Source organism: Odontesthes bonariensis, chromosome 20 (assembly GCF_027942865.1).
Source record: "Odontesthes bonariensis isolate fOdoBon6 chromosome 20, fOdoBon6.hap1, whole genome shotgun sequence".
Lineage (NCBI taxonomy): Eukaryota > Metazoa > Chordata > Actinopteri > Atheriniformes > Atherinopsidae > Odontesthes > Odontesthes bonariensis.
The window spans coordinates 22,831,630-22,857,116 of NC_134525.1; the positions used below are offsets into that span (position 1 = coordinate 22,831,630).

Genomic DNA, 25,487 nt, shown 5'->3' on the forward strand with positions numbered 1-25,487 from the left:
TACTTAAATTTACATGTTTTAACTGTCGTATAAGACAAATACGTTTTTAAAAAATGCCTTTAGATAAGAAATACTACAGTGTAGCTGTTTTGTTTGATAATTTTGACAAACATTTCTGTTGTGATAAGACAAAGTCATATACAGTCAGCCACATTTGACATACAGTGTTGCGAAAATTATGGTGTCAGGCATTTTTCTTTCATTTTCTTTAAGAATTTTCAGTCCATGATAAATTTCTAATTTGCCTTTAAAATGTAAAAAAAATGGTCACTTTTACTTGCATCGATTAACTCCCACAATTTATTTTTTTATTGTATTACTTGAGAAGCACTACTAACTCTGATTAAAACATATTTTTCATCTTTAAGTTTTTAGACGTTCTGTTTTTTTTTTTTATATATATATATATATATATATAGCTCCGGTGGCTATAAAATACAGGGCGGAACGGATGCTTTAGTTCTCCTTGCTAATCGACGCCATTTACCGGACGGACACTAACGGGTAATAAGGAGCTAAACGGCTGTTACGTTAATCCTCTTCAGAGTCAGGTCGTTATTTTTTAGCATGAAAAGCATGTTGGCCATTATCTCTAACGCACTTTGTAGGATCACTGGCAAGAATGTGGTGAGTGGTTCGGGGTTAAAGTTGAACTTTTCTGAGCGGAACCGGTTCATGCTAACCGCTAACTGGCCTCGCATTGTTTGCATGAGGCTGACCTTGTGAGTAGCAGCTAACGTTAGCTCTGTCGGCTATCTTGGCTCTTGGTTTTCTGTTTGCACGCTATAATGGGAAATGGTGTTCATTGTGCTCAATTATTGTTGACTGAATAAATGTTGAAATGCGTTTTGTGCACGTTTAGACGGTGAAACTTGGGGGGCTTACGCTGCGACATCTGTCTAAATTTCCATCTCTAACTGAACTATTCTGCGTCTGTGATTGTGGTGGTTTGTCTTCCTTAAACAGCTTAGCAAACTGGTACTGCTACAGATTCACTGATCTCACTGGTTCATCATTCAGGGTTTAGTTCTCTTCACAAGGCCGAAGTTAAATGTCTTATTTCTAAACTAACTTCCACGTAAATGCAGAGAAGTCTTGAACCACATCTCGTTTTGTTTAATCGTACTCCAGTTAAGAATCAAACTCTGTCTTGTGAGCTGATCAGCAGATATGAGCAGTAAACATCAGATCTTAGAGGATCATATCAGTGCATCTCTATCAGTAAGCATGACTGGCTGCGGCATGCTGAGTTTGTGTCATGGTGTTTCTGTGACAGCAAGTTCCTACAGACACTCAAAACAAAGCTACATAACTTTTATACCTTATTTTAGAGTAATTTTCCTGTGTTTTAATCTGTTTTTAAAGTGTCTTTTTGATCTTTAAAGACAAACTATAAGAAGTGACTAGAGGAACCCTGCTGTTTAACCCTCCCACCTCCTGCTTTGCCGCCTGCATTCTTCACAAACACAACATTCAACAACCCCTCTTTATTTGTTGCTTCTCTCCCCCCTCTCCTTCTCCTCACACCTGAACCCTAGGGAGCCCAAACGGTATCGGAGGTAAGCAGCAGCTGATGTTTGTCGTAAGCCTGACCCAAGCTTCCTTCCCCCTGCAGAGATGACGTTTCCCAGGGAGCATATGAGGTTCAACTGAAAGAAATCGCCATAAATTGGTCTTAACTTGACTTTCCACGTGTTGGTGAAAACAACTGTCACTTAAAGTGCTACTTGCATACTTTAATCTTGTTATTTTCTTTTTCAGTCAGTTTAACCAGTAGGATCTTTCTCCTCTGCCGTAGTTCAATTATCATTCAGCTGTTCCAGCGATATTTCGCATCAGCACAATGTTCGGCTTCAGTTCCACAGCGAATAAACAGTGTTCGGGTAAAATATGTGGCTACGATGGACATTTGGTTTGGATTTAATTGACGTTTCTAATATGTATGGCTTGAAATAAAGTTCCTCACAAAAACAGTGTAGCATACTCAAATTGGAGACATTAACAGGCCCCTAAACTAATGAAATAACCTAAAAATTGATCAACTCTGAAGCGAACATATTTCTAATTTGTGCATCTTAAACATTGCAGTTAATTTAACACCAAATAATGTCAAATGTTAAGAATTATTTCTGTTGAATCCTCAGATAGGAATGGTTCTTATTACAATGAACAGTTTGTATCGCATATCAGGAAGTCTTTAGATATAAAATGTTCTAAATGAATGATTTGTCAACTTCTGACCTTGTGAATTGCTAATTTTTGTCAGGAAACGATAAATGTGAATTGCAGCTTCATTAAAGTCCAGTTTTAGTTGCTTTAGACCGTCTAAAACAAAAATGATCAGTTTGCGGTCATCAGATCGTCTTCTTGTTAAATCGGCTCAATTTTCAGTCAGTAGTTTGACTTATTTTTTTTATTTTTTTTTTTTAAATCTAGAAAATTAAAGATGCATTTTGAGGGTGAAGAACTAAACTGTCTCTATATTTTTACCAATATTGATCACTCCAGTGATCGCTTTATAATACATAATGTATACGAGTCAGAGGGGCCATGACATAAATGTCTCAAATCAGGCTGCAAATTGTTTGGTTTGTTCCATATTTTTAAGTCAAACAGAATTTTTTTTAATGAACTTTTCTATTTTTTTTTTTTTTTTTAAGTTTCAGATTTTGGCTGATTTAAAGACTCCCAGCAGCTTAAATTTTATATTGTCAAAAAAACAGGCAATTGAATCGGATCAAACTGCAGATTTAAAGTTGTGCTGGTTGTGAGGTATCGGTGCTGAGCTGGTACCAGTCTCCAGGTTCCTGCAGTGTGTTTCTCATCATTTTAGACTCCAGTCGTTGTTTGTCTCCATCTAGTTGCTTCTGCTGTTTCACCTGTAGATGTCCCCTCACCTGTAGCCTCTGTAGACCTCCTCTGGCTGTGCTATGCTCTGGTCTGATTGGTTGGCTCCTGTGTTCCCCAGCTGCTGATTGACCTGTCAGAGTACGTCAGTCTAACATCATCGGCGGCGCCCGCCTTGGCACAGACCCAGCGGCAACCACCTAAACCACCACCAGTCAGTACTAGAGCGTCTGCTGCACAGTTAGTTAGCGCCCAGACCGACCAGCTAGACAGACCAGTAAGGACTCGCGTAGCATCCCCGTGTCTGTCTGCTCACTAACAGGGCTGGGGAACCGAACCAGAGCTTTTTGCAAGGCTTCTTGGGTAATTTAACACTTCTGGTGGATGTTTGGAATCCCTAACTGAACATGTTGAATATGGGATATTTTTTTTTTTTTTAACTTGCTGGTAAAAGCAGGGCTACAGTTTGCTAACCAGTCGGTTTATTTGTGTCTTTTGATTTCTTGTCTCTGATTTCTAATTGTTTTTCTGTCTGTGTCTTTATTTTATGGATTTCTATCTGCATTAATGTCTTTTTTCCATCTCTCTTTCCGTCTGCCTATTTCTCCTTGATGTCTGTTTTTCTTTCTTAAGATCACAATAGGGTAGTCTGAACCTTAAAACGATGTTCTTCAGGCTATTTTTCTTTTATTCACATTCCCGGGCCTTAAAGGATAAGACCGGTTTTTTGACATTGGGCCTTTGATTTCACATTATAACATGATGTTCTACTCACCCCTGCTTGTTGTTGAACATTTGGAGCTGTTCCGAAGATATTCGCGAGGCGTCTGGCTGCTCTCTTGAGATATTCGGCCATGAAACGGTTTCCTATGGGCAAGCTTATACAGGCACAAACTATGCTGTTTATAATTTATTAATTACTGTACATTAGCACTGATAACGTGGAGGTGCGTCGCTTACTTAAAAAAATCCGGGTTACTGTAATTTTGAATTTTTGTCGTAAAGTGGGTGTTACTGACGTCCTCGTCGTGCTACTGCCACAGACAGCCCACAGACCTGCTGCCTATTTATTCATTCGGCTAAAATTCAAAATTAGTAACTGGGATTTTTTTAAGTAAGCTTTACTTCCTGGTTCTGGTGGAGGTTTATTGCCTTTTTTAAAAGTTTTTTTTCTTTCCACCGTCGCCTCATGCATGCTCAGGACGGTGGAAGGAAAGAAGTTTAAATGTGGTCTGTTGGTTTCCTTGTTGAGGACACTTTTTGGACTAAAATAATTTTATTCGATTATGATTGGACTGTATCTTGAAAGTGCCTAGAGGTGACACTTGTGTTATTTGGTGCTATATGAATAAAACTGACTCCAGTGGACAAAGAAAAATAAATTTGTCTTTGTCGGTCTGTGAACCAAAGGGACGTCATGATCAGTGAATCTTCTCACAACTAAACCTGTGAGCTGACTGTTTTGATAATTTAAACGAAGACTTCAATACAATGTTTAAAATGTAGATGACTTCTATCTCTTTCATCCCGGTTTATAGCTGGAGGAACTCTTCATTACTTAACTGTTGCATTTAAAATATACATTTACTTTTCTCGGGTACAAGCAGATTTTGCCTTCTCGTTCTTCTAAAACACCCAAATATTCAGTTTAGTCTCACAAGTGAGAAGTGTTTCTTTGAAAAACGACCTAAATAAATAGCAAATATGTGATAAAGGTGATGGGTGATTGGCTGATGTTGGTCTCCCACCCTGTTACTGAGCCAAACATTCAGTTGTAGTTAAACCAGCAGACCCAAACCTGTCCCTCTACTTTGAGGAAGGATGTCATATTGTGGAATAAATGTGAGCTTAAGTGAGAACCCTGTTTGAGTCAACTGTGCCTGATGTGTTTTTCAGGGTGGCCGAGTCGTCGTCGCCCGATCTTTTGCCGACTTCACTCCTCAGGCGACCTTTGACATCAAGGTGGGTTTAACATCAAATTCAACTGACTGGCTCAGACATATTAGCAACTTAACTGCATTGAGCTTAAAGCAAACAGAACTTTATTCATCCAAATAAGGTCCAGCTGAATATTTTCTCTTTACCAACTCTAATAAGTGAAATGGATTATTTTCTCAACCTCACGTGTTATTTGTATACATACAGGCCTGAAAAACGGTTGTTTGTTCAGAGAAACCAAAGGCAAAGATTATTTTGATGAAGATCCTCAGTCAAAGAAACTGAAGATCCAAGTGCCACAGCACCTCAACCTCGATTCATTTTGTGGCGATGATTTCAGATTTATCAGTAATTATTACGGACTGTAGGGTAGACTGTAGTTTTTTTTTTTTTTTTTTTTAATTTATTATATGGCTACAGACGGGGATTTAACCACAATTTGGGCCTTATAACGTAATCTAAGAGCTGAAAATAAATCTTGAAGTCTGACCCTGGCTCCAATCATGAATCGCGCTCGAAATCGGTATGAAGAAGCTCTGATTTACGCCCTGTAACAGAAACTGTACTTGTTGTTTGATAGTGGATCAGGACGCTGTGTGATTTAGTGCTTTTTCTGATATAGAAATGCGACCTGCACAACCTGGAGGAGGGTCCTCCGCTGAAGGCGGAGCTGACCAGAGAGCAGGGCCTGCAGTATTACCAAACCATGCAGATGGTGAGGCGAATGGAGCTCAAAGCTGATCAGCTCTACAAGCAGAAGATCATCAGGGGCTTCTGTCACCTCTATGATGGACAGGTATCAACACGTTTGTACCACAGCTTGAAGATTCCAGTTCTCCCTGTGAATCATTCAGTTTTAGATGTTGCTTCTTTGTTTCTGGACCTTTTTTTTTTTTATTTTATTTTTTTAAATTATTATTATCATAATGTGACAAAGTGGCTTTACATTTACAATTTTACGCAGCTTTTATTTTACCAGAATGGTCTCTTGTAATGGGAAAACAATTGACCAGAGAATTTAATGAATTAAGCACTGACTGGAACAAAATGCACAGAAGGCACACAGTCATGTGAAAATTAAGCAGTCTCTTTTCAATGTTAAGGTTTTATGTTTCATGACCTGATAAATTAATAATCTGGTATGAGCCAGGTCTTAAAATGAGGTAAATCCAACCTCGGATGAGCAACACATGACATACGACACTGTGTCGTCATTTGATTTACAGAAACAAAGCCAAAATGTCTCCCATGGTCCAACAGCTTGTAGAACCACTTTCAGCAGCAATGATTTGCAGAAATGGTTTTCTGTGTGACGTTATCAGTCTCACATGGTTGTGGAGGAATATTGGCCCACTCTTCTTTCCTTCTCCTGCAGCCCTTCCAAACAAGCCATACTTATTCAGTCTTTTTCTAATTGTGCTGTCATGAACTTTAACATTTAACATGCTAACTGAGGCCTGTAGAGTCTGAGATGTAGCTCTTGGGTTTTTCACCTTGGGGTGAACGTGAGCTGGAAGGTCCACTCCTTGGAAGACTTGACAACTGACTGGAATGTTTTCCACTTGTGAATAATCTTTGTCATCATTGCTGATGACTTGTCTACAAGCATGGTGCCTAAGGTTTAGTCTTTGCCCACAGGAAGCGTGCGCTGCTGGCATTGAGGCCGCCATCAACCCCTCTGATCATCTGATCACAGCCTATCGCGCACATGGATACACGTACACCCGCGGCGTGCCGGTCAAGGAGATCCTGGCCGAGCTCACGGGTGAGAGTAGTTACAGTCTAGACTTGTGTTTTGTTTTGTTTTTTTCCGTCTGAAGTGATGTTTCATCTTTTCTCCGATGGCGTCCTCAGGCCGTAAAGGCGGCGTGGCCAAAGGGAAGGGGGGCTCGATGCACATGTACGCTCCACATTTCTATGGTGGCAACGGCATTGTGGGCGCACAGGTAAACATGCAACACATGGCTGGAAGTGTCACCTTTTTTCTGGTTTGAAACCCTTCCTGTTGGTTTGTTTCCAACACTGATGCAATAACTCTGCTGTGAACTGTCCAGGTGCCCCTGGGGGCAGGTATCGCTCTCGCCTGCCAGTACCAAGGCAACAATCAGGTGTGTGTCACGCTGTACGGAGACGGAGCAGCCAATCAGGTGAGATGTAGATCAGAACAGTTGGTTTCAGGAACCAGTGGAACTATTTGGCCTTATAACTGTCATTGTTGAAAGGGGAAGAACAACATTTTGATATATTGAAGTCCTTATTTTCAAACGGTAAACTGGTCTTCTCAGGTCAGCCATCAGGTCTTTAACTGGATTTAGGTCTTGGTTCTGGGTGGACTTATCCAGAACTTACTTTTTTTTTTTTTTTTTTTCTGGTGAAGCTAGTTTTATTGATTTTTAGATGCATCTTTAGGAGTCATTGAAGGGTAAAGTTTCAACTTTCTCGCACAAACCTAAAGTTTTTGGAACCGTTCATGATTCCCTCCACCTTGACTAAAGCCCCCCTTCCAGCGGAAGAAAAGCAACTCCACAGTATGTTTCCGCCTCTGTGTTTCACTGTTCTTTAAGTGATGCAGTGTTTCAACCTCATTATTTACAGAAACGCATCTTCGCACATGCTTTTTGGGTTCAGTGACACATGTGACCGTAACGACCGTCTCAGGTTATAAGATGATTCTCCCCACCATCTAACTCAGAACTGAAGAAGCCTTCAGATAAGAGTCTTCAAGATCCAAAAAGAAGTCCAGTTGCACTTACTCAAGCTTTTAAGATAACAGATATCTGTAAACGATCAGTTAATTTAAAGAAGCTGAATGATAAAACATGTGACATCTGTCTGATCCAATCAGGGTCAGATCTTTGAGACGTACAACATGGCCGCTCTGTGGAAGCTGCCGTGCATTTTCATCTGCGAGAACAACAAATACGGCATGGGGACGTCTGTGGAGAGGGCCGCCGCCAGCACCGACTACTACAAGAGAGGAGACTATATACCAGGAATCAGAGTGAGACACAAATGCTGGAATTTAAAACCGTTTAGGCCTTCACCAGCTCAACCCCACAAATGTTTGTGATGTTGGTGGCTGTGGTTAAACTTTGCGGTCGTAGGCATCGGCTGCAGTGTGTCTTTTGGCAGTACGCTGCAGCTGGCCTGTACGGACCCAGACTATAACAGGAAGTGGATGAATGTCCGTCCTGGCAGTTGCAGGTGTGAGCATTCATTCAGCTGTCTGATGCTCATGTATGATACTGCACACAAACACATTCACAGAGGAACAGTTGGAGACATCCTGATACTTTAAGGTGTTCTGCAGATGTTTGTTAGGAACGTCCATCTGGTGACCTGGTTCTTCTTGTCCTCTCCATTATAGGTGGATGGGATGGACGTCCTGTGTGTCAGGGAGGCCACAAAGTTTGCTGCAGATCACTGCAGAGCTGGAAAGGTGAGCTGAACTGTGTTCAGATCCGAGACTCTCATAACATTAAATTTTCATTCATATTGAGGGTGCTTCATTTTAACATGAAGCACCCACAATTTTGGATGGATAAACGCATCACCACAAACATTTTGTGAAGTTTTATCCATAAACATGTTCGTCCTGCTAATGATTAGCCCTCTTACCTCACTATTACAGAGATTAGAGTTGAATAATAAAGAAGCAGCTTTTTGTCTAATTGTGACTTATCTGACCTGACTACCAATCATTCTCTGGGCTAATCCGTCAGACGTTTACCGGCTCTTTGTCGCAGCAGGTTCGGTGTGGCAGGTTTAAACTCTGTTTAAGAACATTCCTCAGTGACCAAAGAGTGTGATCAATCATTTCTAAAGGCAGAGGAAGCAGCTGCTGGTCCTAAATGAAGCTTTCAAACTTCTTCTTGTGTGGCAGTCTGTGTTCAGGAAGTGACAAGCTGCAGCCGATAATGAAGAACATAGTAAATCAGAGAAATAAACCTCTATAAATGAATCTAAGTCGGGACATCTAAAGGTTAAAAATGTGCTGCTTATAACGGGTGGTTCTTTACGCTCTGCTAGCTGCAGTAATGATGGCGTGAACTCAGTGACCTGCTGTGTGTTTCAGGGTCCCATCGTGATGGAGCTGCAGACGTACCGCTACCATGGCCACAGCATGAGTGACCCAGGCGTCAGGTGAGTCATCGGAAGCATTCGGCTGTGCGTCACGTTTTAGGAGACAGGAATTGGGAATGAGTGAGTTGTGATGTCCTTCAGCTACCGGACTCGTGAGGAGATTCAGGAGGTTCGCAGCAAAAGTGACCCCATCTCCATGCTGAAGGAGCGCATGCTCAACAACAACATGGCGTCTGTAGAGGAGTTCAAGGTGAGGGCATCCTAAACAAACATGGAGCGTAGCAGGGATTGGGTTCACTGAGTTTCTGTTTCATTTAAGTCTGTCCACTCTGATGTCTTTCCTCCTTGGCATTGTTTTAACACACACCCGAATGCTCCAGACCAGCAAACTGACAAAACTTCTGCTTTCTTAGAGGCGCTCACACTTACTAATGATCAATTAATCAGTGCATTGATCAGCAGCACCTGGCTGCTACTGACCCTCTTAATTCCTGTGGAAGCACTAAGGGTTCACTTAGTTTTTCACACACAGCTTCTGTGTTTTGTCTTCATTTTTGTTCAGTAAATAATGACACAGTGTAATATGTCATGTGTTAATCGGTGTATTCTGGGTAAAGTGTTTAATAATTAAATTTACAAGCTTCAGGAACTGATGGGAATCATTTTTCTCTTGTCAGAAAATGGACATCGCGATCCGTAAGGAGGTGGATGAGGCGACTCTGTTCGCCACGTCTGACCCGGAGCCGCCGCTGGACGAGCTTTGTAACCATATCTTCTCCAACAGCCCACCGCTGGAGGTCCGCGGGACAAACCCCTGGTCCAAACTGAAGTCCGTCAGCTAGACTCAACCGGCTTCACACACAAATACACCTAAACTGTTATAACCTTCGACATTAGAGTCCTTCCAGAACTAAAGAGGCTGCCTCACTGCACTCACACCTCGACCATAGATCTTAGCACCTTAACAGGACTCAGATTTGACCTTAAATCTGCCAGTATTATTTATTTATAGTTCTATATAGAAATGTTTAAGTTATTATTCATGCTGTTCATCTGAGCAGCCTGTTGTTATGCCATCATGTTGTCAGAGTATGAGACCAGGACTTTTTTTTTTTTTTTTTATTTTTTTTTAGCGCACTGATTTAAAATGCTGCACGACACAAACGCACAAGAGTTCAGTCTGACCAATGTTTGAAACTGCTTCAAGACCATTTAGACACTCCTGACAACAAAAATCACTTTCAACTTCAAAAAATTCTCTCGAATGTTACGTCTGAGTTCATTTAAGCCATTTAGACTTTTAAGACCTTCATTTAAAATGAGTTTAAAGTACAAACCTTTGGCCACATGCTCACACATTTCTACCATTTAGAGCCGTCAACCCTGTTGGTCTCTTTAAGGTCCAGCTCGTATGTGGAAAGCATCCAGGTGATGATCAACATGGTGACATCGGGGGTCATCAGTTCATGCTGTATTCAACAAAAAATGAGGAGAGTTTTAGTAATCTGAAATATTTTATGTTGACGCTTCTCTGTTAGATGTGGTTTATTTCTACACACTGGAGAACAGTACAGACCAAGTAAAAGCCTTAAATGAGTGGGCGTGTCCAAGCTTTTTACTGGTACTGTTCGTGTATCCACTGAATTGATCTCTTGTCTGAGCAGTCCCAGCGACAGAAACTCCCAACTTCGGTTTCCATCCAGCTGTGGTGAAAACTTTCATATCCCAGCAGAGATTTTCATGCCTAACTCTCAAAGAAGATTGAGATTTGAAGCGGTCGTTGGGTCAAAGAGTCGAAGGAAACCAAAGTTCCCTCCTGTTGTGTCCAACAACAACACTACATTACTTTTTAGCTTTTACAAACGAACCTCCCTTGTTTTACGAGTTGGATTTCTTGAAACTTGGGTCTGTTTGAGGATTCCTGTGTACTGTTACTGACCCTGTACAGATAAAGTTTTATTATTTATGTGCGACTGTTGAATGGAGTTAACTGACTGGATGTGAAATAATCATGTGAAGAGAAGTGGAGTTGGTTTCTGTTGCTGTTGTAGAAATCCACCAGCCATAAGTCACACTGTCCTGATATGTAATAAAATATTCAAGAAAAACTGGGTGTGATTGTTCCATCATCTACCTGTAGGTGTCACTATAAAGCTAGAAAACGTTTTAACCGCATCCACAGGTTTATAAGATGTAAACAAAATGCAGCATGGTGTATTTTCACCCTTTCATAAAGACGGATGAAAGTCTGAGTTAAAACCTCAGAAACAAAGCGGCAGAAAACTCCAAAGATTTCAAACAACAAACTTTCAACATCTCAAAACCAGTGTAAGGCCACGCTTCAAGTCATTTTTCATGGTCTGACGCAAGCTGGTTTCTGTACAATGAACATATCAGTCGAGTTTGAAATCCATCGTAGCATTTCATTTTGCGTAAATGAGAAGTAGGGGGGGGGGGGGGATTGATCTAAAATGAATCCAAGCTTCTTTATTCCGTATGTAATAGAGCTTTTCAGTTAGAGGACATTTAAAATAATACGAATCCATTGGCTGAATGACCAATAATAGGATTTAGTTGGATATAGATTGTTTTAAAGGATTTTTATAGAATAAATTAAATTTAAACTCTTTCCAGTTTGTATGTTTTTGATCTAATGAGAAACTTCAGCACTGCACAGATGTGTGTTTTTAGTCTCTTCGTCACTGTTTTTACAGTCCTTTTAGTTAATATTTTGCATGAATTCCTGATGCTTTTGGGTATATTTTATGTGATTTGGGGTTGTTTCTTTTTCGCCTCTCTTGGTGTCTGTCACCGTTAGTTTGGTGTCTGCCTCTTTTCTGCATTATTTTGTGCATCTCAGGTCATTTGGCGTGTTTTATGGTTGTTTTGCAAATCTTTGAGGTAATTTTGTATTTATTAATTCCCCCTGTGGTTCCCCCCTCTTTTTTAATGTCTCTGTTGTCACTTTCGATTGGTTATATCTTAGTAATGTTTTTGTTTCTGTATGAGGCCATCGTTTGTTTTTATGACATTTGGAACAATTCTTTGACGTTTGTGCGTCTTTGAGGTGATTTTGTGGTTGTTTTTAGATCGGTTTACCTTGTTTTTACGTCCTCCCCTGTAGTTGCTTTCTATACTGTAGTCGAAATTTAACTTTTGTGTCTCTTTCAGGTCGTTTTTTGTACACTTAATGTCGTTTTAATTTCTGTGTGGTCTTTTTGCATCTTTGTCTCCGGTTTGTGTCTTTTTTTAAAGTAAGTTTACATTTCTTTTTCATTTGGTGTCTCTTTCCAGACATTGCGTATCTCTGTGGGATCTCTTTTACATAATTTTTTTTTTTTTTTTTGTTTGTTTTTTTATCAGCATCTCTGTAGCTGGTTTCTGCCTCTTTAGGTTAAATTTGCATCACTTTGTGATGATTTGATGTCGTTTTCAAGTTCTTCCTTTCCATCTCTTGGTATTTCTTCGGCTTTCTCGTTGGTCTTTTTTTTTTTGTCTCTTTGAGGTCATTTTGCTTCTTTGTTTTTGTCACTTTGTAATTATTGAGTGTCTCCTTTTTTTTTTTTTTTTGTCCAGAGTTGATAAATCGGTGTTTTCAAACTTGTAAATTCTTATCTCTTAACACTGTACTTTTCCAAAACGGTGAGTGGTATTTAAGGGAGCAACTGACCATGACTCACGCGGCATTTATCCATAAAATCAGAGCGCTGCCGCAGATAAGCGCGGACTGACTGGTTTTTACCTCAGGATGCCGCCTCCTGTCGTGACGCACGCGTGACGCAGCGAACTGACGGACAGGTAAGCCGACACCGGCCGCCATATTGGGAAAGAGCGGAAGTGAGGGGGAGAGGTGGAGGGAGAAACAGTCAGATTAGTGAAGTCGATCAGTTTCCGAGAAAGGGCGTCCTCCTCGCTGCTTTTTCTCATGTTTGTCACCCTGGAGGAAGGGGCGGTCTCAGCGCCACACCAGATCCGGAATTAGCCCGTGTTCGCTCGGCTCCGCTCGGTCGGACGGTTCGGTTCCAGCCGACGAAGAAGCGTGTACTACAGGTTTAAAACATTTCCGAAGATTATAGTCAGGTGAGTAGGAAGAGGGAGAAGCCGGTTGGACTGAGAGTATCGACGGAAGGAGGGACGGCCAAAGCGCAGCAGAAAAGGGGAATAAAAAAGAAGAAGAAGAAGAGAAGGGGAGGAAAAGTAGAAGATGCCTCTGGCTCAGCTGGCAGATCCCTGGCAGAAGATGCCAGTGGGAGGGACGGCGGGAGAGGTGAGACATCCACATGAACACCCAGACTTTGGTTTGTCCTCATGGCAGGCTCAGTTAGTCTGCGGCAGCTTTCAGGAGATGTTGTAAAAGAACTCAGCAGGCAGGATGCAGAAAGCACGAGACACCCTCAAGTTTACTTTTCACAGCAGCCACTCCTAAAGCTCTAAAATGGGATGAAATCACTCCTTAAAGTGCCACTAAATAACTCTTGAGTGTGCAGAAATGTTATTAAACGCAGTGTAGAAGTTGTAAAATTCCCACTGATGAATGTACAAATTACAATAATGTCACTACAGGCCTCCAAGCGTGTGTTGAAGTCTGAAATAAAGCCTGCGGTGAAGTTTCCGCGCTGAAACGCAGTGCAGGAATGTGACAACATGAGTGAAACTGGGATTATTGTGAGAGCAGCAGCTACACCTGAGGCTTTTAGAAATATGTTATTTTGATTTGATGCCAAAAAAGCACCAACGTATTCCTGCAGGAACCTAAATTTGGTTGAATTCTAAAAATGTAGGACTGTGCAAAAGTCTTGAGCCACCCCTCATTTGTTCATATGTTTACAGGGAAACAAGAAATAGGGGCAACAAGGATTTGAAATGTGCAAAGTGACGAATGTAAATACAGTAAGGCTAAAACAGAGCTTTAAAGTGAATATCTGGTCTGAGCAACTTTATTCTCCAACACAGCCTGTTAAACAAGCTTTCTGTCATTTCTCTAAGTAGTCTCTAAGCAGGAATACTTCTCCAGGCTTCTTGAAGGACAATCACCTCTGTTTGAAAAAAGCAATTTCCTGTTTGTTAAACCATGTTAATGTAGTTTTTGTTGATACAACTAAAGAAATGGGAACACATGATGTGTCTTTGTGACGGGTGGCTAGTAACAAAGTGCCTAAAGATACAATTTAAAACTGGTTCTTTGCTAAGTTGTCTGTTCTGTGTCGACTTAAGTTAGGAGTCTTTTTCATGCTTGAATGATTCATAGGTCAAACATATTCCTCTGAAAATGGTCAGGTACAAGGACTGGACTCAAAATGAGTGAAAAAGCAGCCAATGTCCAAAGAAAAACTCAGAAAGACCTTCAGAAAGCCTGGAGAACTATTGCTCAAGATCACTTTAAAATATTACAACAAAGTCTGGCTGCTTGGAAGGAAAATACAAAGAAATTAGGGCTGGATCAGGAGTTTTGCACAGATCTGTACAACATAAATTATCACTGTGCAGTAGGGTTGTCTAAAAAAGTCGCTAATTCTTAAAATGGATAATTACATTTATTGGGACAACCCCATTCTGTAGACGATAGAATCAGCATAAAGTGCTAACAGTATGTTTACCCACTTAACGTCACCTTAAAGTTGATGCTGTCAGATGTTTCCAAAAAAAGGGATATTAGAGCCAAGTTTCAGGGCTAAAGCTGAGAGGTGGAAAATATCTCGAAGCATTAGAATTAGAGTAGATTATTAATGACAGCAACTGCTGTCCTTTAAGCTCTTATAAAGTCATTAAAGTAACCCAAAGACAGATTAAAAACGCACACAAGTCTACGTAAACAGAATAAAGGTCCCTTTAATTGTATTAAAGTACTTTTACGTGCAGACTCCTTTAAACGACTGTGAATTTCCTACAAATCTCTAATCACAGGGCATGAAAATGTCAGTGAGGGTGCAGGGAATCCTCTATAAAAGCTCACACATCAGCAGACTGCTGAGTGTCAGCAGCAAAAAATTAGATTAAAAAGCACTTTGAAGTATCTCTGTACACTCTATGGAAGTAGCTTTACAGGAAACAAAATACCTTAATGTTCAAGTAGCTATGGGAGCGTCACAGCTGTCTCGATCTCATTCGACTCCAGTCGTAATTGTATATATTTCTGATTAGTGGAGGTGATCGTGATCACGTCCACAGAATCACCTTCATTCATAACAGTTTTATGTTTTATCATTATTCTTTACAAAGGTTTTGTTAATAATTAGATTATTTAGCTCGTATAACAGTAGTGGTATAAAAAGAACCGGAGAAAGACAATTAATCAATCATCAACCAAAAGTTCATAGTAACGACTGCCCTGGAAAGCACTAAGATCAATATTTGGAGTCATAAACGAGACATAAATAGATCAGCTATCAATATAGTCATGCGTGGATGTCTGCTGAGAGCAGATTGTAATAAAACTAAACAATCGCTAATCTCATATACTGCCACTCACAGAAAAATACTAAAAACAATAATATCAGTAATGATTAAAGTTCTGAACTTCTACGGGATGTATTTCTGTCGAGGTGTTGAACTGTCGGACTTAAAAGGGTTTTATCTTCCCGGTTTATCGGTCATCGTGCGTACTGTATATATTTGTTATCTATGAAAGCGGGGGACGTGAATCGTGATAGTTCTTGGTAGAGTCGGCCATTTTTCTTTGGCTCTTTGGCGCCCGCTACAGTTTGTGGGCCACTGACGTCAAAACAAACGTCCACCTGAGCCCCGCACACGCACAGCCACGTCTGCGGTTTTATCAACATGTTTTAAAGGCCGACAAAGACACCACCAGAGGCCACTAAAAATGTTTAGGGACCATGCGGCGCAATGCTGCTGGGCCTAACAACAACAAAAGTGAACATTTTTATAGACGATCATACAAACACGGTCATAAAAAGACGGCTAGCTTTTTCTGATTCACCGTTTCGAGGCTTTTGTTTTACAGTTGAAAGGCTGCAAACCTCCAAGATTTTGGTGTAAAATTTGCTAAAACAGCTGCAACACTTTTGCACGAGAAGAACAAATTTCCGTGGCAGCCAGAAGCAGAACTGATGTGCTAACTGGGGCTTCATCTGTGAGTCAGAGATGATATCGATAAGGTTCGAAGTTATGTTTCAACCTCTGATAAATATCATGACACGGATGAACACGCTGCTGTTGTGATGTCGTGCATTTCCTGTTTTTGACGATGCAGAGCACCTGAAATCTTGTTGGCTCTGGTTTATTTTCCCAGTGAGACATTCATGCAAATCCTCTTCGAAAAACATGTTTTTGGATCAACAACTGAGATTCAAGTTCAAAACAAAGCCCCAGCGCGACTGTGTTTCTTTTTCCTCTTCTTCCTCCTACAAGTTTGTGAATCTTGATAAAGATCAGGAGGCGGTGCTGCTGTAAACGCATGATTCAGGAAGAGCTTACATCTGCGTATGCGTGTGTCCACTTCCTGTATGAGGTGTCACAAGGCTTTATGGAGAAATCTATGTGTGTTGCTCTGCAGGCAGATTGTGAATTGTGAAAAACCTGATTCGCTATCAGCTCAATAACACGAATGTCTGCTTCTCCTTTTCTGTCTGGCCTCCTAACAAGCCCGTACCTGCTTTCAAGGTTCACTCGTGGCCTCTTTTCGCCTCACTCTCTACCCGACTGGAGCGTGCTGCAGGCGCTCTGTTCAATAAACCTGACTTTCGACCTTGTGGTTACAGCTTTAAGCCTTTTGATGTGCAGCAAAGCATCTAATAGCTCAACGTACGCAAAGGAGTGGGAGGTGGATCAGTCAGATTGTAGGGCAGAGAGCTGTCCGCTAGACAGAAACGTGTCTCAATGCGCGTAGTTTATTCTTTTCTCACACAACCACAGAATGCCTCAGAAAAGCTGGATGGAGATGGAAATGTGTGATGATCTTTGCTCGGGGTTGCAGCTAATTGTTTTCTTCTTTGCTAAGAATTAGATTGAAAAACATCAAATCTGATTTCCCAGAGGGGCAATTTCACATCTTCCAATTAGTTGTGTGATTCAGTCGGCAGCACAAAGCTGAAACGCATTGAGTGTAATATCCAGCTCTTACATTTCAAAAAGCTAAGACGTGAAAATTATTGCTCAGAAAGTTTGGGGAAAAAATATTTATACGTATCTCAGGCCTGGAACTTGCATCGACTTTCATTATGAGTTATTGGTTTTGTTTACAAAGTGACAGAAAACAATGCAACTGATTTTAATCATGGAGCACAAAATGTCCGTCAGTATAAGACAGTCGTGTCACAACTTTGCAGCATCGCTTAAAATATTCAAACTCGATCGACTAAGAGTAATCACACCTTTCGTTAAACCTTTTAGTTTCACAATATGTCCCGTTTTGGGTGATGAACTTAATTCTCTTTGGCACGGTGGCACAAATCTCTGGAGGGATGTTTTCGGTTACTATTACTGAAGGCGACATCTTTGAACCAGTCATCGTTTTTATTTTGGTCCTCTTTGGAAATTCTGTGTAATTTGAAGTGTGAGAACACGATTCACCATGTTAGCAAGTATTTTGTTTATATATGTTCACAGGCATCAGGGAATCCACCTGTAACCGTCATCTCCCTGACACCTTCTGCACTTATGCACCTCCATATCATCACACTTCCACCTCCACGCTTTGCCATAAGGACGATACCACATGAGGTGTAAAGATTAACAGACAGAAATCAGAGCCTGAGTTTAACACTAAAGGTGTAATTAGATCAGTAAGTGGACACCTGGATTGAATTTAATGGAGCATAAATCAGTTGATTCCATCATTAATGTTTCCTGCACAGGTCAAAGCATCAGAGAGATGCAGAAATGTGGTGTTAAAGGTAATATTTTAACTGGTAATCAATAGCCAATGCCGTTTATTTTCCTTTTAATTGGAGAAGAACAATGAAATAAGCCCGTCATCGTTTTTAAAATGAGCGCTATTCTATTTCTATTCATAGAATAGAAATGTATAAAAACTTTATTCTAACCTATCAAAAGACTTTTTAGCCTGTGAAACCAACGTTACAACTGCCCAACAACATGTTTTTGTCCCTAACAAAATGAAATCTAAATAAATCTTGCTGATAAATGTCAGCCATCAGTTGATGTTTTCATGTTTGGAGACGGACAGATTTCAGTCAACAAGCTGTTTGATGCCCTGCTCTGATCTGGTGCTGAAAGCTGCAACAGCAGGTCTGATGACCAACTCTGACACAGTTTTCAATGCACCAACCAGTCTAACGACAAGGAAATCAGAGTGAAGGCTAATTGGACGAAAAGGTGTAGAGCATTGCCTGAGTACAGCACCAGGAGCCTGTACCACGGAGCAGAATGGGTTCAGGTTCAGGTTCAGCTCTGGGTTTTTAGAATCATGAAGCTGGTTCACCTCTTATCACCATGGTGACTGACTCTGGACACCTAAGAGATCAACACGGGTAAAAGCACCGCCTTCTAACCAATCACTGCTCTTGGAGAACTGAAAAATCAAATAGACTTTGGAATTAAAAGTGAAAGACTGAATATTCTGTTTGACTTTGACTCAGAAGCATCTTTTTTAGAGACAAAGCGATTGTTTCTGTATCCTAAAATAGGGATTGAGTCCTCTAAAGCGTGTTCCTGCTGACTTTTAAAGATTTGGAACCAACATTTATGACTTTATGAATCAAAATGATCATTTAAATAAAAACGATTTCATTACATTGAGTGTTCAATACATTCAATTACTTAATATTCAGGTCCACATGCATCTTATAAAGTGTTATAAGATTAGTTGAAAATATTAGACAACTAAACACCCTTTTGTTCAGCATTTTAGTGCCTGGATGACAGAAAATAACAGCCAGTGTTGAATCTGACACAGCTCCTCTGTATCACATACATTTAATAAAAAATACACAATTGTATATCAGTCAGATGTTTTTTTAACAGGGCAGTGATATTGATTAGCTTATTAATTGCATTGTCGGATGCTGGAATTCTTTTGTCTTTTTCCTTTTTTGTCTTCCTTCTGTCCTGTTTTGACTGCTGCAGCTTCTGCTTTTCAGTCTGATTGATCGGTCAGCTGATGCCAACTCCACCTCATAAACAGAGTCCCTCCCAGATTGACTCACCGAGTTGACAACTGGTGTTGCACATCTAAATTGTCGGGGTTTATTGAACCAGACCACCTAAAGATACCCTGGATATATTGAACCTTTTTCAGGATACAGGCCCCCTGATGAGACAACAACGACACTCGGGATGATTTATCTTTTAAAAATCTTTTATTTAACCCATATTTATCAAGGTTAGTGCCATGATCTCTTTTTCAAGGGAGACCTGGGCCAAAATGGCAACTTAAGAAGTGACAGTACAACAATAAACAAGGACATAAAAGCATAAAACATTCAAAATAATCGTTAAGATTTACATAACTTGAAATCTAGAGACAGCTACATGTACCAACTGGTGCATTACTCAATGTGCTAATGTGACTTTTAATATTAGACATTGGGACCAACACTTTCAGTTTCAGAACATCCTGCAGGCTGTTCCAAGTGGCGGAGCGGAGCACTTTTTCCCAAACTCAGTCCGTGCACGGCGGACAAACAATAAAACCGGATCCTGTGATCTCAGACTGTAACTATAACCGGCTCGCTGACCAATCAAGATGCAAATATAGGACCGTAATTTACCCGGAATGACTTTATAAATGAACAGGCACCAGTTCTGACGGAGCCACCCAGACCTTGTAAAAAGGGTGCAGTGATGAGGGAGGGCTTTGCAGTCTGTTATCGACCTCAGAGCACTGTGATGCACCGTATCTAACGTATACACATGGTGAGCAGGTGCATTCATATACAGTTGGTCACCATAATCAAGAAGTGGTGAAAATGGGCTTGAGATCAGTCTCCTTCTGGCCTGCATAGAAAAGCAGGATAATAATAAATATATTTAGGACTCTTTCCAACTACAATTAAGCTAAAACTTGGTGAGGTCAGATATTATTATAGTTTCTGTTGCTGGATTTGTTGCTAAAGATTCATGATATCACAGTCTGGTTGAGCGTGACCGCTTTGGTCACATGATGCATACATTAGAGCCGTGGTTCAATAAACCAACACGGCTGTATTTCCTGACAAATGCATGCCCGGCTTGTATATGAAATGCATTTTTCTTATGCACCAAAAATACTTGTATTTCCTGATCTTTTATTACACATGTCTGGTTAAAGTTAGCTAACCAATGCCACATTTATGGAAAATGTGTCCATCCATCCATTTTCTATACACGTTTAATCCAATTTAGGGCCTCGGGGGGGCTGGAGCCTATCCCAGCTGTCATTTGGCGAGAGGCAGGGTACATCCTGGACAGGTCGCCAGTCCATCACAGGTTGGAAAATATATATCTATGTTCAAAAAAATGTTAAGAATTGTATCAAACTGTATCAAACAGAGGTAAAACACTCTTTTAAAAAAAAAAGTACTGTATCTGAATCGTATCGTAGCAATGTATCCAGATACGTTTTGATTGGTTTCATAAAGAGGAAATAATCACCCCCGATGTGTTGTTCCAGTGATTTTTGTTTCTCTTCCCCTGTTGTTTCAGTGAGTTTCTACATCACTAAAGGATCCGCTTGATAGTTTTTTAAACTAAATGCTCCACTGGCTCACATAGTACTAATAACGATGATACAATATTGAGATTTCCTCAGTTTAATATCCTGTTTGACAGAGCGAACGTGAAAACCTCTCATCGGAGAAATTGAAATTGGAGCTGCTTCTGCTTTAAAAATGACAGGAATGATTAATAGATTATTTAAGTTCAGCCCTTCAGTTGCTGCTCAGTTGAACTCTGTAGAAAAATAAACTGGCTGATCAATCCAGGGCTACAGTGAATTATAAAGTAATAAAAAAACTTAGCCAACAAAATGTTACAAAGAAAATCAGCTGTTTAAATCACATTCTTGCATTTTAAGAACCAAATCTCTTTCTGTGATCAAGGAAATCATGAAAAAAAAGGCTTTTCAGTCAGTCAGACCTCCTCTGAAACGTGTTTTATTTAATTAGTGGTTTATTAAAAATAACGGGTATAAACAGTCTGTACATTTTAACACATTTTTAAAGCAAAGCCTCAGTATCTTAAATTTTAAGTGTCTGAATTTGGAACTCATTCTTGTAAGATTGTCCTGTCTTATTTTACTACGAGGTTGTTTTTTTTGTTGTTGTTTTTTTTAAAGCCAGCACAAACACCACACCGCTTAAAGTAAAAACACCGGGTATTTGAAATTCACCATCTCTGGATTAAAAACCACAGATGGACGCTGATTCATTGAAAGTGGAATAAGAAGAGCCCACACAGCAGCATCACTTCCCTTTCCCTGGGATGCACTGTGTTCGTTCAGTTTCACATGTTGAGATTTTTCTAGAATGACCACCAGCAATGGTCATTCCGGTTTAGTTTGAGTCGCTGATCCATCAGAAGTGTTCAGAAGTTCCCACTGAGTGCGTACTCTTGCAGAATTGGAAAACAAAGCTTGGGCTTAAGGGAAAAATCTTTAAGCAGAACATCCCGTTTGCACGTGCTGGCTTTTAAAAATGTGGTACAAACACACCCGTTAGACTCTTTCAAACCAAACTGCTCTGAAGGGTTTGGGATTCCTCCATGAGAGCCACATACCTTCAATGGTCCGTGGCTCCCATAACGACCATAATGATAGTCCGAGGGCCTCGGTTCGTTTGGGCGGGGGAATGCCGAATAATTTGGCTTGGTCTACTTTCACACTGTACTTTTGATCGTGGACCAAACCGCCTGGACAACGGTATTACTCCAAACAGGCACTGACCAGAAAAGGTCGATTGGCTTGGACAAAATTTTAAAAACAAAAATCCATCCCCTTCAGCAGGCTTGTTCACAACAAAAACTCTCTCTGTTTGCATTTCCCACTGGAGAGGAATCGTACCAGGTTTCACCTGCAAGCACATCAAAACGCTCGGCCTGTTTTCAGGCCGAGCGTTTTAGTTAGTTTGGTTGAGCTTTCACACCTGCCCAAACGAAGCGGGCTATCCTAGGAAACAAACCTTTAAGTTACAGCCGGCCCGCAGGTGGCGGACGAGTAAAGATCACGTTATCATTCCTCTGTCACGTAACTCCAACCAAAGCAGTACAACGTGGCATTCAGTTGATGTTTTCTGGTGTTGCTGTGTTGTGGCTGACATCGAACCAGTTAAACCAGAGTTGGGTGCCCTCATGCTCTAAAAGCACCTGCTGAATTACAGACTCCAAAAACTGAGAACTATGAAGCCCAATCAGCTGTCGTTCTTGCAAAACAGAAGGTTCCTGCAGTCTGAGCACACCGAGGAAGGCCTGGACTCCACCGTGTCGTGATGCTCTGACGTTGGTTTCTTTGGACCGCGGTTTTCTTTGAGGGTTGGAAGACAAAAGGATTTTTGTGTTCCTCAGCTGCACAATGGATCAACAAACCCTGTCGGTGTATTCCTCTGTTTTGTTAAATTACTCTTTACGCAGCTAATAGTTTATCAGTTTTCTGTAATGGTGACGTAAAGCTGTGTTACATCGGTTATCGAAACTACAAAAACAGTCTAAAAGTTGTCAAGAAACGTCTACAGAGGCAGATAAAATAATAAAACCTGTAGCATGCACCTGTGATAAGATCTATGCGTCCCTCCCTGAGCTGCAGCATGATTCAAATGCTCGTAATGTCCCTCAAGATCAAAGGTCCACACATCTACTTTGAAATCAAAGAATACGTTCCTTTAAACTCCCGAACCGGCCCGGAATTGATCACATTTCTGTACAGTCATGAGTATACTAAAAGTGCAAGCTGCTAATATTTAATTCTGCAAACTTTTGTGGACAAATCTAGGATTTATAAAGACTTTTAACCCAAAGATCAGGCTGTGAAGCGTTTTGCCCTCTCTGTCGCCCGTTTTCCTGCATCTTTCCCCCTCATAATCCATCCCTGTCTCTGCCTGCTGCCCTTCCATGCCTCCTCTTTCACCCTGTCCATCGTCTGTCCATCTTCCACCCCGCTGGGCAGATGACAGGCTTTTTCCAAGGTTGCGTTTTGCAGCAAAGTAAATAATCACCTTAATTGCTTCTATTGCTGTTATTGTTTTTGTCCCGCTGTAGTATCGGTGCTACCAGTGTCTGAATCACAGCTGTTGTTGCAGCAGGGAAGCAGACAGGCTGCTAATCTGTCTTACGTAATGCAAATTCATGCCTGCTTTTGTTTTTCGGCCGAGCAGATGAGGTGGAAGCAACCTGAGTTTGGAAGCCCTGCAAATAAATCTCATACTGGGACGGGGGGCTTCATTTAGCTATTTAATATTCTAAGTGCAATTCCAGTCTAATGTGCAACACAGCCCTGTCTGCCTCCTCCATTCTACCCCCTTCTTTTTTTATCTATGTATTATTTTCTGATTTGAACGTGTTCTGTCCCGGTCTCTCATCTGTTTGTCTTCTTATGCCACTTTTGTTTAGTCGTATCAATGCAGTTTCGTTGCACGTATGCGTCTGTACAAAGACAGTATAGACCGTCTTATTTTATCTTCAGTTATTTATAGCTTGTTTCAATTGAACTCTGCTTTGAATTCTCAGCAGGAGATGAGCAGAGGTTATTAAATATGCCGACTCATTCACCTCAAAATGAAAACGACTGCACTGTCATTTAATCAGCAGGGACGTTTACTGTTCAGCATGAAGAATGCAGCGATTCTGGCACGTCTCAAGCATCTGTACAAACGGTTGTAGCGTCTTACGGATGCCACAGTTTGCTTCTACAAGCGGTTTATGGAGTCTTTTTTTTAATGGTTTATTAACCTGCTGACTGGCCAGTTCAAAACATGACTCACAATGAAACTGTGCTTAAAACAAACTCCCAGAAAGCCTCAGATCAGCTGAAACTCAGTGCATTTAAGTCCAGGTTGAAGACACACCTATTTTCAGCTACATTTGAATAAAGCTCCAAATCTGAAGCTTGAGTTTCAAAACTTAATCATATTTTAACTACTAATTTTATCGATTGTTCTTATTTCTATCTTTTTTGTTTAAATTTTAAATCATGCTTTTTATTTCTACCGTTTTAATGTCTCTGTAAAGCACTTTGAGTCGCCTTGATGTTGAACTGGGTTATACAAATAAACTTGCCTTAAAAGACGGATCGGAGCCAACTGTCAGTGGATAAAATGCAGAGGAGTGAAATTATTTGAGGATAAAATTCCCAGTTTCGGGTTTGGTTTTGTGAGCTGAAACAATCAAATATAGAGTTAATCAAACTAAGTAATGGTAATTCATTCATGCATAGATCGTACATATTTAGAATATGAACCAATAGAAACAATAAAACAAAAATAAAGATTGGTGGCAATAATAGATGTCCCTGAAATTATGTTAGCTGTTGTTCCAGAACAATGAGAGTATATTAAAGATGTCTTCTTATAAACTGTAGAGATCTGTGACGGCGTACAATTTAGGGTAACGTTAGCCGTCACCAGTTTTTAACGCAGGCTGTTTTTCATGTGAACATGTTTCAGAGTGAAGCGCCTGCCAGGATCACACTGGGAACAGACGCTAATTATCATGTCACCCCTGTGTATCGGCTGTGTGTTAACGCAGGACCTCTGTGTGTGTGTGTGTGTGTGTGTGTGTGTGTGTGTGTGATTACAGGATGCACATCAGGATCCCGAGGACTTGCTTGGCGAGGACGACTCGATGTCTGCCTGCACTGTAAGTCCCCCTCCCGTCCTGCTCTTTCTGCTCACATCAAAGTCAGAGGAAGATCCAGACTGCGTTTGGAGGTTTCTGTTAGTCCTGCCTGACATTTAGCGGCTCCAGCTGTAAACGCAGCGCACGCTCTGTTTTTAATGACAACACCCTGAGTCTGACGGGCTCTCTGTTGTCGATTAAACAGCTTTTCTGCTCGTTTGACACACATGTGGCCTTGAGCGTGAGTTTCAGTTACATTCACACAAAACCGAGTCTTGTCTTTAGATGATTTATCCACCGTTTGAGAAATCTGACGCCTACTCCTGTTGGATAATTGCTGGTATGAAAGTGAAGCACAGTGTTGCTCACTACTGAAGTCAGGATTCATCTCAAGAGGAAAAAATCCTCTTATCCTCATCATTATCTAGAATTATTTTGGATTAGTTATTGGCTCCTTAGGTAATAAATTCTTCTTTTTCCGTAGCTCAAACCATGTGGTCATGAATGGAAATGAATGGATAGTGGGGCAGGCTTTCCAGCTCAGTAAAGACCCTGCTTGATCCGTTTAGCACAGGATTTGAATGTGATCTAACTCCAGGTTTAGCAGCTGGTTGCTGTTGACCTCGTGGTTCATGCTGCGTCTTGACTCGAAAGGTCACAAACTCATGTTTTAGAGCTGCTGGATTATCGAGTACCAGCAGCCTGTTTCCACTTGAATAAAAGATAACCTAACTTTGATATTTCTGTGAGGATATTTCTAGTTGCCTGCTCTGCGTTAGTGTGTGTGCGTTAGTGTGTGTGTGTGTGTGTTGGCGGCAGGCGGGGCAGCTGCACGCATCGATTTTTAAATGCAGAGGAGATGGTTTATAGATCTGCTGTCGGAGAAGAGCTGAGCACTC

At 40.8% G+C, this 25,487-nt stretch overlaps 2 protein-coding genes across 8 annotated transcripts in view; both read left to right on the top strand.

The window, feature by feature from the left end:
* The first annotated feature begins 480 nt into the window (after nucleotides 1–480).
* On the top strand, nucleotides 481–10,976 carry pdha1b (pyruvate dehydrogenase E1 subunit alpha 1b). Of its 5 annotated transcripts, none has more exons than XM_075452986.1 (13): nucleotides 481–627; nucleotides 1,539–1,559; nucleotides 2,969–3,124; nucleotides 4,744–4,809; nucleotides 5,408–5,581; nucleotides 6,424–6,550; nucleotides 6,640–6,731; nucleotides 6,840–6,932; nucleotides 7,631–7,786; nucleotides 8,153–8,224; nucleotides 8,861–8,928; nucleotides 9,010–9,118; nucleotides 9,546–10,976. In XM_075452986.1, the coding sequence occupies exons 1-13, from the start codon at nucleotides 568–570 to the stop codon at nucleotides 9,708–9,710; spliced, it is 1,359 nt and encodes a 452-aa protein (XP_075309101.1). In that variant the 5' UTR covers nucleotides 481–567; the 3' UTR covers nucleotides 9,711–10,976. The 5 variants fall into 5 exon arrangements, with proteins under 5 accessions (XP_075309101.1, XP_075309103.1, XP_075309104.1 ...); XM_075452988.1 differs by having other exon boundaries at nucleotides 2,969–3,061; XM_075452989.1 differs by lacking the exon at nucleotides 2,969–3,124.
* Nucleotides 10,977–12,695: 1,719 nt separating this feature from the next.
* The window catches only part of rps6ka3b (ribosomal protein S6 kinase, polypeptide 3b), a 66,762-nt gene continuing 53,970 nt past the window's right edge, over nucleotides 12,696–25,487 (top strand). For 2 of the 3 annotated variants that reach the window (XM_075452997.1, XM_075452998.1), the window contains exons 1-3: nucleotides 12,696–13,135; nucleotides 20,170–20,253; nucleotides 24,550–24,609. In XM_075452997.1, coding sequence (XP_075309112.1) covers nucleotides 13,073–13,135; nucleotides 20,170–20,253; nucleotides 24,550–24,609 — 207 coding nt within the window. In that variant the 5' untranslated portion in view covers nucleotides 12,696–13,072. The remainder of the gene's footprint in view (nucleotides 13,136–20,169; nucleotides 20,254–24,549; nucleotides 24,610–25,487) is intronic. The other variant, XM_075453000.1, reaches the window with a different exon arrangement.